Source organism: Physella acuta, unplaced genomic scaffold (assembly GCF_028476545.2).
Source record: "Physella acuta isolate Inbredline_101_S28 unplaced genomic scaffold, ASM2847654v3 ptg000950l, whole genome shotgun sequence".
In the NCBI taxonomy this organism is placed as follows: Eukaryota; Metazoa; Mollusca; class Gastropoda; family Physidae; genus Physella; species Physella acuta.
In genome coordinates, this window is record NW_026732467.1 from 188,978 (window position 1) to 204,767 (window position 15,790).

Here is a 15,790-nt window from a genome sequence, read left to right on the forward strand (position 1 = left end):
ACAGGTTACCCTTATGAAAATAAAGTTACCCTTTTGAACCCGCGATTCATAGTGTAAAGGAGAGTTCCTCTGTTTTTGTGACATTGGCATGTGATGTGATAGTGTGGTCAGCACTATGCCCAGCCGCCTCTGCTCTCCCTAGTACACATCAGAGTTGGGTTCTATGTTCGCTCTAAGATGCGCGGCCGCGTAGTAGTTTTTAGCTGCCGCGCAGTCATCTTGTAAAATACATGTATCCTTATATAAGATTTTAGAACACCGCGCACAAAAAATATACGTTGCACGCGATCTTTTTCCCCTTAAAGGGAACATTGGTTGGGTTGACCCAGGGACGTCCAATGGACAGTCTGCTATGTATGTCCTTAAAAACATACTCTACGCAACACGCACGGTTGATGCCTCACAATCAAATACTACAAAAACCCAACAAGTCATTGCTTCAAACCATACAAGAATGTCCCCATAACACGCCCTTTAAACCATACAAGAATGTCCCCAGTACACGTCCTTCATATCATGTTCCCAGCACACATCCTTCTAACTTCATATCACACACAACCATACATTAACATACGGACAGTTAGATGCCTCACCACTACCTAGTACCAAGTAATTAAGTATTGTACTAAAATCCTAACAAGCCATAGCCTCAAATCGTACAAGAATGTCCCCAGTACACGTCCTTCATAGCATACAGGAATGTCTTCCTGTAAACATCCTTCATATCGTACAAGAATGTTCCAGTACGTATCCTTCAAATCCTACACAACCCACCATAAATACAGTTGATACGGATGGAAGGGCTGTCTCTATTTTTAGTACCAGCAGGTTCGACGACTGCTTTAACCTGAAGAAAAGGAAAACATGGACACGCACGGTAGCACACACCAGTTGCCGAACGCCCTCAACCGGAAACAAACGTATTCCAAATCATACATCCACACGGGTGATTCTAAACATGATAGGTAGTAACCATCTTTAAAAAAAAAAATCAGTTATCATTGTGTCAAAACTATTTTTAACACATATAATCCCATGAAGCATCTGGGTCAAAAATGACCACAAAAAAATAACTCTATTCAAATATTTACCACATCCGTGTTTTTTTCCCTTTACAACACTACTATAACCTTAACAATATCATAATAGTATCGACCGTCATAATAGGCTAGAAGAAGAACATTTAAAATGGGAATTGCTTTGAGTGTCTCGTTAACTTCACAAGCTCTTGCAATCAAACGTGTGTGTGGGAGGGGGAAGAGGGGAAATGACATCTTAAAACATTAAGACCCAGCAGTAACCAAGTGAGAACCGCCGCACAAATATGTCACACATGCCAAGCAAGTTTTGACACTGCATGCATGAATAATTTTTTCTTTAACCAACACCCTACAGACTGTTGTTTGTTTTTTAAACCCAAAAGTTGGAGAAGTCAAATAGGCTTTCGTTTTTAAAAAAATCAATTCCGTACAATCTATACATTTAAACATTTAAAGTTCAAAGAGTCTCTTTTAAAAAACCCATTCTAGGCCAAAATGTGTGAACATACAGGTTCTGCTAGTGTGCATACATACACACACACATTATATATATATATATATATATATATATATATATATATATATATATATATATATATATATATATATATATATATATATATATATATATATATATATATATATATATATATAAGATACATACACACAGAGGAAAAGAGAGAGCGCTAGTATTTGTTGAAATGTGCTTTGTATTATGCATGTGGCAGTAACTAGCAAAAACACATAACCTACGTTTATCAAACAAAGCAACATTAGTTTGTAGGTCTAACTACTAGCAGAGACAGCCACGTTTACATTACAACCCCCACCGCTTGTTGATTGTCACGGTATAGAAAACTATAATAAAGAAAGTGGAAGTTGTCATATTTTTTATTAGAGAACATAACAATAACGATGTTGTGTAGGTAAAATAACGATGTTGTGTAGGTAAAATAACGATGTTATGTAGGTAAAGTAACATGTTATGTAAGTAAAATAATGATGTTAAGGAGGTAAAAATAAGGTAAAAAGGAGGATTTTTTTTGTAGGTATAATATCGATTATGTGTAATCAAAATAACGATGTTGTGGTGTGTAGATAAAATAACGATTTGATGTGTGGGTAAAATAACGATGTTTTTAGATAAAATAACGATGTTATGGAGGTAAAATAAAGATGTTATGTAGGTAAAACAACGATGTTTTTAGATAAAATAACGATGTTGTGGAGGTAAAATAACGATGTCATATTTACTAAGATACCACACATCAAAATAGTAATGCGTTTCCAGAACTAACAAAAGAACTCTGAGTAATACTAACTTTAAGGTGGACATAGGCCTAGATACAACACATATTACTTTCACTTCTTGAATTTACTGCCAATCTCACGAGATCAAATGGCGTCAGCACACAATACATCAGAAGAAAAGAACAATGCAAGTTTCGACCACACCATAAAGGACGCGGTACACCAGAAAACACGGTGCACATATTGACTTACCTGTCAGCGAGCAGTTCTGATTAACATCGAGTTTTTCACGTCAAGGAAAAAAAAAAACTTTTCCTTCTAAATCTCTTCACAAACACAAACATAAAAATCCAAGATAAGTCCCGATTACTACAACGTACACCAATGATATGGGCTTCACCGGCTATACTACCTCGTCGTATCAAACGCCAGAGAGAGAGAAAAAATATAAAATATACATAAGCCGCACACTTAAGAAAAAAAATATATTCTTCAAAATCCGGTACGCGGTTAGGCCCGCTGCTGATACAGACAGCGCGGCTACGTGGTCGTAGGCAGAGACGAGGGCCCTTTTTTTTTTTTTACAACAGGTCCTTGTTGCTCAACGGGCGCGGGGGCAATGACAATACACGCGTCGTTGGACCGGTTTGGCTCTGCGGGGGTAGGTACAATCCGCAGTACGCTGGGTTGTAGAATGCCGGGGTCAAAAGTCACGGAGCCACTTGCGGCGTTCGTGGCAGAGAAATTAAAATGAATCATTTATTTAACATTCCGTTGTATAACAGCACGGCCTAGAGGAGGGGAGTGGGGGGGTGGACTGACAGCGGTTTATGATCCTGTTTGGCAGAGAAACCGCGCGGGGATATTTTTAATTGTAATTAATATTCAGGGCGTTTTAAATAATGGAGGGAAAACGGAGGGGTTGCGATTTAACTTTAAATAATTTTCAAAAAAAAAAAAAAAAAACATTTTCAGGGGTTAGAATGAAAATTGTGACCGTATAATAAAATCGTCAGTGTCAGTGCATGGACGTGCCCCCAACAAGACGGACACCGTTCTACACATAATTTAGAGAGTTGAGCACATCGGGCTTAAAATGTCCACCTACGTCGTTCAAGATTTTTATTTTTAGATTGTAATTTAAGTAATAAGCCAGGACCTTCCTTGAACTATCCCCCCCCCCCCACATGCGAAAAGAGGTAATTTTAAACTCTTTGATGAACTACATATGATCCATACAGAGAGTCCAGCTACTCTAACAAGATCAAGCCTGCCAGAATGTGTGAGTGTAGAGATGTTGACTACCTTCCTCTTCACTGGATTTACTTACTCTTTATAGACATCGGCAATCTGCCGACATGTTGTTGTTTTAAATGTTGTGAGTTTCCAAAATAAGTAATTACACAGATGGAACCGTTGATAATATATTTCTTGAATATTTAAAATAAGGGATTTAAAAATTATATATTTAAAACAACTCTCTCGCTATTTTATTTTGGTTGTTGAATGAAATATACATTTTTTTAAAAATGTGTAGGTAACTTTTCCCAATAACATTTGAATATCAAAGTAGCAGTGATTATTCAAATTGGAAAAAAAAGAGAGCGATTCCCCCCCCCCCCCCCCCCCCCTCAAAAAGAAACAACACGAAGTGGTTTCAGCTTACATTCTAAAAAGAGAATAATTTTGTAAGTAAAGTAAGTGAAGTAGAGTTCATATATTTCATGACATCGGCATATGAAGGGATGCCCAGCCGCCTTTACTTTGCCCAGCGTAAGTCAGGTACACATCAGAGCTGAGTGGACTAAGCTACCACTCGACCATGTTGTACTTGTATAAAGTGTGTAGGCCCACAGAAATATGTTATTAGATTAACTTCATAAAATGTTTTCAAACAGATACACAGTTCATACTGTTTTAAGAAGCACGTGTTTATTTTTTGCAGCTCTAGATCTTAAATCAGAAAAAAATAAAATTTTAAAATGAAAAAAGTGTAACGCAGCATAAAGCATGTTTTTTTTTTAAATGTTATTTCCATTCTGCTTGGGGTGTTAAATTTTATGTTTTTTTTTAGCTTTTTATTTAGCGTTTCTTTTTCTCCAGCGTCCCCCCCCCCCTTACTCTAGAAAACGTTGTACTTTCCCGTTATCTGGCCGCTTTCAGGCGTTTCAATTGTTAAATCTGTGTTTTTAATCCGTCAATTAAACTATAAAATGTCATTTAAAGACTGAGAACGGTGTGGAATAGTGACTGATATATAGCTCAGTCATACCTTAAACAAACACTATTAAAATGGCGCTGGTTTAAAGCAGTATCTAGAGGGTTTTAACAAACTGCGGGCTTTTGTCAGAAAATGCGACATACACACGTTAACAGAGATATTTATTCTAACAACGACTGATTCTATGTTAGATATGGTTTGTAAAATCGTTAAATGCGTGGTCCGAATTCATGTCAAGAGTTAAATTTTTAATACTTAAAAATGATATACGACCATCTTTGAGATTAAAGTTTATACATGCTTGAGTGTCCGATTCAAAATTTTATGATACGTCATAAATCGCCTCATTGCCCTATCTCCTTCATCCCCTTGCCCATGCTCAAGTAAACGGTGCTAGACGCAGGTTGGTATATGACGCAATCATTAATCTCTTCGTTACAACGGGACCATCAACGACGTCACACAAGAATTATATGAGCATGGCCGGAATTTCGAATGGTGAACCTTATCCCAATCGTGAATGTCATACTTTGAAACCGGGTTTAGATTAAAGTGGAGTTAGGGTTCGGTTCTGCCTTCTGCAACACCATGCATCATTGCAAGAGAGATCAAAAGTTATTGATGGATAAACGGATAATCAAGAAAGCAGCCAAAAAATGAAACAGGCGTAGGCTCTGTACGTTCTGTTAACGCAAAGACAATTACATTCTTACACAATTTTCTTACACAAATAAAGTGGCCAAATGGGGAGCACCCACCCCCCAGTATTAATAGCAAAAAAAATTGCATTGACCTCGGGCTAGATATTTAAAGCTAAATTTAGCACAAGGGCACTGCACTGTTAAAAAAAGGTTTTGCAGCCAGAGTAGATGAAAAAAATACTTAACATTTTTATAATATCTAACTAAGGACAGATAACCACAATGGACACAGATCATAATACAAGGGACGTAACTAATTGAAATAGACATTTTATTATCTTTTTATCACACGTCATAAGTTAACTGTTGGTGGCTGTAGCAGTTGTATAAAAAATTAACCTTATAAATCTTAGAATATAATTAATGTTTGTGTGTGCATAGTTGCATAGTAATAAATATTTCTCAGATAAGACATAGTACGTTACATCAGTGGTTCTTAACCTGGGTTAGATAGAACCCCAGTGGTTCGGCGGAGGTCAAGACACACCTGACTCAATGATTCACAATCAGATTGTGTCAGTGAGGACCATAGAACAATTAAGTAGAGTTAGATGAATTAACAAACGAAACTGTGGGGTTCGGTGCCTCCAAAAATTTAAGAACCACTGAATTACATCACGCATTGTAAATGATTAAACCACCACCCTTATCGTCTCCCCCCACACCTCAGCCTACAAGTTACGTTTTTTAACAACTAATTATTTCTAAAAATATTTACTGAGATCGGTCAACATTGATCAGTTTTATTGCAAATTACACCAAAACAAAATATTAAAGCGCAAAAAAAAAAAAAAAACAATTTTAACACTATTTTAAAAGGTAATAATTGAAAACTCAAAGGCTGAAAGAAACCTATGAAAATAATCTAATACCTATATTTGAAATTTTGTCCAAGTAACAAATATGACACTTCAGTTATTGGCTATTGAAAAACTGGGCTTAGCATTAAAGAACAGCAAAAGCAGATTGCAGTTTATATCATGATTTTGGTATTGATGTTACTGTGTGAGTATTATTAAAAGATTAGTATTACAAATTAATTTACACTAAGTAACCAAACTAATAAACTGACCTAATAAAGAGTATGGTGTGACTACCATGCCATAGTTAACTAATTTCTAGACAGGCTTTTTAAACTATCATTATATAAAATGTCCTGAATGTTTCATCCTATGATAAATAACAATAATATGCACATACTTAGATATTTGTTTATTAGAGACAAAATTAAACATTTGTATACACCATTTATAGAAGTTGGTTCAACCCTAACAATAACATTTATTTCTAATTTTTAACACTTAAAAACAAAAAATTTACTATTGGGTGACAACTATTTATATACTACGGACTTAACTCTTTATTGTATACATTATGTATTGTTGTAGATAACATAAACATAAGCATTTTATTACTGAAACTAAAAGAATTTTTATTATTTCTGCTCACTTGAAACAGCGGCATTACAGATTATTTTTTCCTAAAAAATGGTGAAAAGTGGACACTTATATAGTAAATTTAGATCATTAATAGAATGCAACAAGCAAACAGAGATATATTTCTTTATAACTAAACAGAACACTTTAGCGAATCACAAAAGTGACCTTATTCAACTATCACACTTCAATTTAAATCAACTATAATTGAATGATGGGAAGGCATGACCTAAGTGGTAAAGAGCTAGGCTACTAACCCATAAGTCTCGATAGGTAGGCCTATCTAACTCATATTATGGAAACTATAAGGTGTCCGGGAAAAGTGCTGTCCACACCTTCCATTCATATGCAGAGGTCAAGAAACGCTCTATATCACCAGCCCAATGGAACACTAGGTCTGAAGAGGATTTTTTTATATTTAAATGGGAGAGTCCATTTGCTTTGCCAAACAGTGATTAGTAAAATACTCTTTACTTATTAGATAACCAATAATAATACCAACTAAGTATACCTAACTTTACGGATAACACTCCAATTTCCAGAAGAACTTTTATGGGGACTGTTTATTCCGGTAGAAACAATACTACACTAATCTAAATCTAATTGTAATTAATTAAGTTTAGTTAGTTAAGTTAGGTTTGAGTTAAATTACTTTAGTGTATGTTAGTATGTTTGAAGTTGAAGTATCACATTAATCAAGTCTAAGCCTAAAGAAAGACGCATTATGAGGGCTGTCCCAGAACCAACAATCAGCAATATAAATGAATAATGTCCTGATGAATATCAAATTATCATGGTCATTGGTTAAATTAAAAGCCCCATTCAATAGGCCTTATTTAATTATAGATCTTTATAGTAGCCTATATGGTACTACTATATACCTAGTATATAGCCTAGGCCTATTCATTCAAGTGTTTAAAGTAGTAGGCCTATTTATTACTTACTAGATCTCTAGATCTAGATTCTACTTACACTACTGGATCTAGAAATCTAGACTCTAGATCTAGAAAAATCTAGATCTACTTAGATCTAGTACTTAGTTAGGCCTAACTTAGTTTTTTTAAATTTAGATCTAGATCTAGATTCTAGGTCTATAGGCCCCTAATTATAATTGCCCTAATATAGCCTAAATATATTTTTAAATTTTAAACTCATTCTCATTGGATTCAATCAAGACTCCCATCTTCACACACCGTTGTGTCACTAAGTAATAAGTAATGATTACACACGAATTCGAGAAGATTACTTCTTATAAGCTTTAACTTTAATGCTTTAAAAATAAAGGATCGAACCGTTTCTTACCTTTATTTTCTAAAATCAATGAGGTCAAGAGGTGTGGAGCGACTTCTTCCAAAGTTTTGCAGAAGTCGGAAAATGCGCTTCGATCTTTACTTGACAAAATATCCAAAAGTTTCTCTGTTCTTTTCTGAGGGATCGTGGGACTGAGAATATCTTTTTCCTCCGAAACACTAAATATTCCTCTTCTTAGCAAACGAGGTAATAGCTTGTTTATATCAAGTTCTTGGACTATTTTAGCTCTAACTCTTTCAAGCTGACGGGCAATCCCACTTTTGCCCGCCATCTTTGATGCTACGCTGGTAAGGATAAAATGTTGAATTTACTAAATAATGTCATAAACATTATCTGTTTTTATAAAAACAGGTTTTTAAATCTCTAAACCCTTCAAAATGATAAAAAATTAAAGAAAATAATTCTTCTGCTGTGATTAGCATGTGAAATTTTTTAAGTATTATATTTTAAGCGTGTAGAGATTGATTTGTCTTTTTTTGCTTTCCTTTCGATCATATCCTTTGACCTAATTGTTTTTTTAGGGTCAAAGTTGAACCATAAAATAAACAAAGAAACGTTTTTTCGCCGTTTTATGAGACAGACCTTATTTAAAGGATCCCTTTATATTAAGTATTAAGTTGGTATAAAAATTGTAAAGCAGAATAATACATTATTCTTTTTTATTCTATCATTTTCTTTCTCCAAGACCTAGATCTAGAATCTAGATCTAGATAAATCTAAATGATGATGTAGCTACACTTAACGATGTGATTTTAATGTTATTAAATTTAAATCTACTAGATCTATCTAGATTTTCTAGGCCTAGATTATATTTAACGAGCCGACCCGCGGCGTATCATACGCCGCTATTTAGTTGTTTTATTTTCTACTTTTCAGTAATTTATAATTTGTGAATTCCACAGTACCAATGCTGCCACTGAAAATATTTGCTTAAAAACACTAAACCCCCTCCCCCCCCCCCCCCCCCCCCCCCACCGTGAAAGCAGCCTCCTCTTAGTTGCCTCCTCTAAGTTTAAAATCGTTTCAAACTAAATTATCTGCCCCTAATAGCCGTCACCAAACCCGTCTCTATGATTGTAAAATGTAAACAGCGTGACCACAGCTCACCAGACAATGTGGGGGTGGGGTGGGGGTGGTAGTGATAGTGATAGAGAGAAAGAGAGGGGACTGCAAGGAGGCGCTTGCAGCTTGTTTTCTAACGGCTCCCAGAAGAAAATTATATATATAGATTATATTTATTCATTTTTAAAGACTATGTTTTGTTGTTGTTGTTGTTAAATAATACCGCACATCAATTTAAAAAAAAACAAGAGGTGTAGAATCGTGTGTAAACATGTCTGATGAGGGGTCACAGAGACGGTCACCCTATGAGGGTGTGCATAGGTGGAGACGGTCACCCCCCATGAGGGGGTGCATAGGTGGAGACTGCCACCATGCAATGTTATTGTTAGGCGTATAAAAGTGGAGACTGCGACCCTACTATGAGGAGTGACTAGGTGGTGATATTTTGTCGCACTAACATGTTCTGCCCGCCAGTGGCAATCAGAATTAATATTAGCTTAATTTACTTTTCTAGATGTTCCATAGTAATTCACTTTATGCTTTTGTAATTATCGGTACATTTTCCCCCTCTTTTTGTCTTTTTATTTCTTGATTTGTAATATTCCCATCGTAATTTTCACCGTAGCCTTGTTATTGCAATTTAATTCCTATTATTAATTAATTAATTAATTAATTTTCCCTCCAATTGTGTGCTTTATAAATATAAAATAACTTATAGCGCAACATCATTGGACCAAAGCTGACTCGCATCATTGACTAACAGTGCGAAACATATCCAGTTAGGCCCAGGCTGTTGATAAGAACCATATCGTTATCGCTTACCACCATGTGATACTACTCAGTGCACCCCCCCCCCCTCAAACTTTCGATTTGCACCCCCTTCGAACTTTCGATTTGCACCCCCCCCTCAAGTTTTTCTTTCTCTATATATTTTGCTATTTTTTGCCTTGGTGTCACCCCCCCCCTAAAATGGTGTTACCCGGTGCGGTCCGCACCCCGCACCCCCCTCTCTACGCCTCTTATACTACTGTCTTTCACGATTCATGATTAAGAGGGGAGGGTTAGAGTAAGGCTAGCAAGCCTCTCTTATAAACTCCAACTTATGATGCGCTGTAACTTAACGTGAGAAGACTTTCGTTTTAAGAGTTCATGGTTAAAATTATTGTTATGGCGATGGGGGGGGGGGGGGGGGGGGGGGAAGGAGGTTGTAACGTTGTTATATTAAAATAAAAAAGGAAGTAGGCCTATGCTTTTTTTACTCCTTTATTTTTTTATTTTGTTTACGATGTGAGAGGATGTGGAAGAGAACCGCAATAGTAAAGACAACAACGTTAGGCTCAAGTAATTTGTGATGTAGAAAATGTATTTTCCCATCACAATTCTTCACCCCACCCACACTAAGTAACACTGCAGTCCTCTTCTCACCCCCATTCAATGTGTGTGACATAACTTATAGAATAATCTATGAAACATTATGAGTATTTCAGCCCCACATCAGCTAAGGGGTCATCCATAAATGACCACAAAGCTTTTTTAACGATTTTTACCACCACCCTTTCTCTGTCACACATTGTCACAAAAAGTGAGACCCCTCCCTAAAATGACATCACACCTCAGCCTACACTCACCTCCCGTCAAAATTGCAGTTGAATTTTTCTTAAAAGATAGATATTTTTTTTTAAACTTGTCTGAACTCTGTAACCATAAAGTATTTTAATAAATTCCTATTAGATATTATTATAACAGTTTTCTAAAACGCGAAAGAGTGCCGGCGCCAGGTTATTTAGCGCCATAAACAAAAGCTTATTAAAACGCCCCCTTTCACACAAATTAATTACTAAAACATATGTATAAGAAAACAATTAATTAAAAGTGACATATTAATTTATTATCAATTGCATACACGTTATAAGTAGACAACAAAATCAAATTTTACTTGCCCTCATCGTCGCACAAGTTTCTACTAATTCCTTCAATTCCAGTTTGCAAGTATAATCACATTCCATTAAAATTGTTGCTAAGTCCACGAGTCTACTATGTACTTTACGACACAGCCTCCCCCCCCCCCCCCCTTAGAAAATTTCAAGTGTTCCCCCCTTCCCCCCCCCCCTACCGGGAGAAAAAAGTCTAGGAAAAACACAGTGGGGAAAAAACACAGTTCTTGTAGTGTTGGGCTCTCTGCAGACCTCCCAAGGTGGGTTCCACAACAGAACTTACCTGTTTTAAGCTTGACGGTCTTTAGTTATAATTGTAAAATATCTGTATTGAGTGAATATTAATATGTAACGATTTTTTTTTTTGTTTTTGAAAAATAAAAGGTTATAAATGTTACAGATTCCAGCGTACAATTCTTATATATGAATCCTTTAGGAGAGGGTGAAAAATATGAAAAAGATAATTAATTAGGTGATTAATTTGCGACTAAGACGATTTTAGACGCATTTGTTGCACTATCTCATAATGTATTTCTACTAACATTAAGTATTGCAATCTACAACTGCTACTGATGTTATTTGTTTTTCAACTGGTTAAGGGGGAAGGCTCCGGTAAAAAAAACTTTTTTAATACTCGTTAGAAAACAGTTATTTCTATACAGCTTTATTAAGATACATCCGCATATGCATTTCCACTAAAAAAAATTGGTGAAAAAATCTTGGTAACTATGACAACGGCGGCCATCTTGAAAAATTAACCCCTTCGTAGGTTTTCCACCATTCATAAAATATTACATTTTAATCCCAATAAACAATTAATTCATAATCTTCTTCCATATTTTGGGGTAATCAGCTAAAAATTTTAAGTGCATATCTTCAAACTAATTTTTTATGAATTTTCAAAATTTGTGTCCGTTCAAAACACTAAACTTTGGGGAATTTTGGGGCATTAAAACTAGTGTTTTGAACGGACACACATTTTGAAAATTCAAAATATGGAAGAAGATTATGAATTAATTGTTTATTGGGCTTAAAATGTAATATTTTATGAATGGTGGAAAACCTACGAAGGGGTTAATTTTTCAAGATGGCCGCCGTTGTCACAGTTACCAAGATTTTTTCACCAATGTTTTTAGTGGAAATGCATATGCGGATGTATCTTAATAAAGCTGTAAAAAAATAACTGTTTTCTAACGAGTATTAAAAAAGTTTTTTTTTACCGGAGCTAAAAAAAAATACCAAACTATTTTGTTAAGAACTTCTGCTCTACATAATTTTTACAATTACAAATAATAACTTAAATTGGTATTTATAAGTAAGCGGTCAACATAAGGTGTAGGAATTTGAAATGAATGTAAAGTTAAGCAACGAATTATCTCCCATTTGGAAATCCAAATAAAATTTCATTCAAGGGAAATAACTTTAACAAGAATAGCTAAATTAATCAAGTGTAACTAAGACATGCTTGAAAAACACAATAAAACGCTCTAAATTTCATTACGTAATAATAATAACAAATCTTTTATATTTTAGCTATGTAACAGTTTCAATTAATATATTTTATTGACTGACTATTTAAGTGTAGGTGTTGTTTGAAAGTCTAAACGTGGTAGTTTTATAATAACATACTTCTATTAAATTTTGATGACAATTTTCTAGTCAGTGCACAAAAAGTTAAATTTTCAAAAATTTTGGATCCCCTAATTCACGGGTTCCCAACCTGGGGGTCGCGACCCCCCTGGGGGGTCGCGAAGGGCTTTCTGGGGGGTCGCCAACTGGTATACTAAACCTTAGTAATTTGAAACAAAACATAAGTATTTAGAAGAATTTTTGAAATTCGGCTTCATTAACATCACTGGAAAGGGAATAGAGAAGAAGCAAAGCGTACTGTACAAAGTTTTTCTCAGTCACGAGTTTATGAAATCTTCAAAACTAAAACGTCTTTTGAGACGAGTCATTCGAAACACACCAAAAAAGATATGGAGTTCTTTCGTCGGTATGAAGCTAGTTGCAAACGTCAGAGACTTGATCTAACAGGAAGTTTTCACCAAGGAAACACAGCATTAGTGCAAGCATCACACGAAAACGCGCCAGAAAATGCCAAGCAAAAAAAAAAAACACAATAGGAAAAATCTCATCAAACGCTGCATGTTGAATATGGTGAAGTTAATTCTTACATGTCCGTAGATGTTAAATAACACATTTTTATTGAAATTAAGCTTTCACCATTGTTTGCTTTTCAAGTTGATAAATCAACAGACGTGAGTTCGTGTTCGCAGTTGCTGGTCTTTGTCTATATTCATGCGGATGATAGCAAAGAAGAGTTGCTCTTTTGTGAAGATAGCATGGAGACAATAAAAACGTTTTTTTTTTTAAATTGGATGATTAAAATGGGTTAAAACGGCTGTGAGGGTTTGTACGGATGGCGCACCATCTATGTTTAGGTCAAAATCGAGCTTTCAGAAAGCAGAAAAGATTTAGCTCCCTAACCATTGCCCTCACCAATCGCCTTCAAGACTCCATTGCTAGTATAAGTGGTAAATTATATAAAAATCTGGAGCCTTCAAAGAACTGAGCAAAGACCTGAATAAAGATCACGAGGTTCTGCTCTTCTACACTACAGTGCGCTGGCTGTCAAACGAATTGTTGTGAATCGTGTTTTTGAATTGAAATCTGAAATCAAATTGTTCTTGGAAGTGCAAAGAAAACAAGACCTTTTGGTATACTTAAAACGACATAGAGTTGTTGGAGAGAGTATCATACCTAGCAGAAATATTCGAACATCAACATAAGCATAACCTGAAGCTTCAGGGAAAATGTACGAATATTATCACTTTCCATGATTATCTCGGGGAATTTTATCAAAGCTGCAGAATCGGCGAAGAAAATAAATCTTGGAAATATTGTAAATTTGAGAAACTCTGCAGTGTGGTAGATGAATCTAATTGTGAGATAATTAAAATTTTGAAAGAGAAATTTTTGGGCATCTTGAATCAAGTGAAAACGAACTGCAGCGCTATTTCTCTGAGCTAAAAAAAAAAGAATCTGCATTGACGCATTACCCATTCTCTTCTTCCCTCGATGTTGCCAGCATTCCCGATGAATTACAAGAGGAATTATTTGATTTGTAGAATCGTAAGATAAAAAAACTGCACACTCAATTTTGGTGTAGTATTTACCATTCATACCCAATCGTAAAATTGATTAACTTTTCGATAATAGATTTTCGTTAACAAAAAAAAAAATGCTTAAAAAAATTAACCACGAATGTTTAGTGAATAGTATGCAATTTTACTCATGGTATTAAAAAAGTTATCTAGAGTAGTTCATATTGAAAGTCTACTAAAAAAATGTTATTTTAGTGTTTATTAATTTCCATACTAATTTCGGCTTTTTAATTCTATGGGGGTCGCGGGTCACTTAATTTTTATAAAAGGGGGTCGCCACTCGAAAAAGGTTGGGAACCACTGCCCTAATTAAAGGGACACCTTTTCAAAAACAATAAAGAAAAATGTCGTAAGTCGTAAGTGATTACGACATTGCAGTAATTATTGATTAAATAAAAAAATATGTAATTTAAAAAAAAAAAAACAAAGTTTACGGTCAGTTATAAATTCCAGCCTATATAATTATAATACTGTATATTAATACTTTAAGAGTGGTAATATAGATTTAAAAAAAACTAAATATTTTTTCATCTAGAGAATGCATACCTTTTTACTTTCTCGTATATACGAAGTATAGAGAAAGTATTGTAATCGTGCACAAAAATCACTTGAAATTTTTGTAGAGTATTCCTTCTAGAATTGAAATAATCTAACTTACGATAAATTCGACTACTCGATATACTTTACTACATTCACAACACATATCAAACTTCGATACCTAAACATAACTAGACTCGATGCTCCAGAACTACGCCACCACCTCGCTTAACTTCACCAAGCTCTACAAACGATACTCCCAATCAACAACGATTTCACTGGACCTACTACTACACGTTAACAGTCAACACACTTCGATACCTGAATACCGCAAGGCTCGATACTCCCGGACTCCAGAACAACGATACATCATCGCCTACATTCTCATTTCTCTACTACAATCAGATTCCACTGGATCTACAACTACACAACAGCAAAATACAAAATACGACACTTTAACACTTCGATGCTTTATACCTACGAAACCATATCAGCAACAACCTTCCGCCGTTACTCCCAAATCTAAAAGATTCATCAAAACTTACCAAACAAGTTCAATACTTTGTACACCCCGTCATTACAAAACTCTATACACCAGAATAAATTTCTAGTTCTAAGTCGGAGAAAACAAGACTTACAAGCCCTATTAAAAATCAAAATTTCACGTGTTTTGGAACGCCCCGTCGTGCGCTGGAGCGATCACTAAATCAACATTAAAATTAGGTAACCGTTTGAAATGTTCGAAATTTAAATTACGGACTTATTTAATTGTTTTATACAACAATTGTGTGACACTAAAATAAAAAGGCAAAGTGACTGGTAAAAAGCGCCCCGACCTTTCCAAATTAGGGAGGTGGGGTTGAATTCTAACCATCGCGAATAAATGTAGGCATATTTAATATATAGACCTAATTTTGGGGTGGGGGTGCAAAATTGATAGTTCGTCCTGGGCGAACCGTCACAAAATTACGGATCCCCTCCCCCTACGAGTGTGACGTCATCTATGGACGACCCCCAAAACTATAATAACTTGATAGCTTAAGCGCATGAAAAATAATATAAAAATCGCGTTTATTCTATTTTTAAATCGGAAACTCAAAACCGGAAGTAAATTAGAGTAAACGCCCGTT

At 35.2% G+C, this 15,790-nt stretch overlaps 1 protein-coding gene across 2 annotated transcripts in view; it reads right to left on the reverse strand.

Annotated features, from left to right (window-relative positions):
- The window catches only part of LOC131953766 (tight junction protein ZO-1), a 190,528-nt gene extending 182,279 nt beyond the window's left edge, over window positions 1–8,249 (reverse strand). For both annotated transcript variants that reach the window (XM_059317126.1, XM_059317125.1), the window contains exon 1: window positions 7,952–8,249. In XM_059317126.1, the coding sequence (XP_059173109.1) occupies window positions 7,952–8,231 (280 nt within the window). In that variant the 5' untranslated portion in view covers window positions 8,232–8,249. The remainder of the gene's footprint in view (window positions 1–7,951) is intronic.
- Between the last annotated feature and the right edge of the window lie 7,541 nt (window positions 8,250–15,790).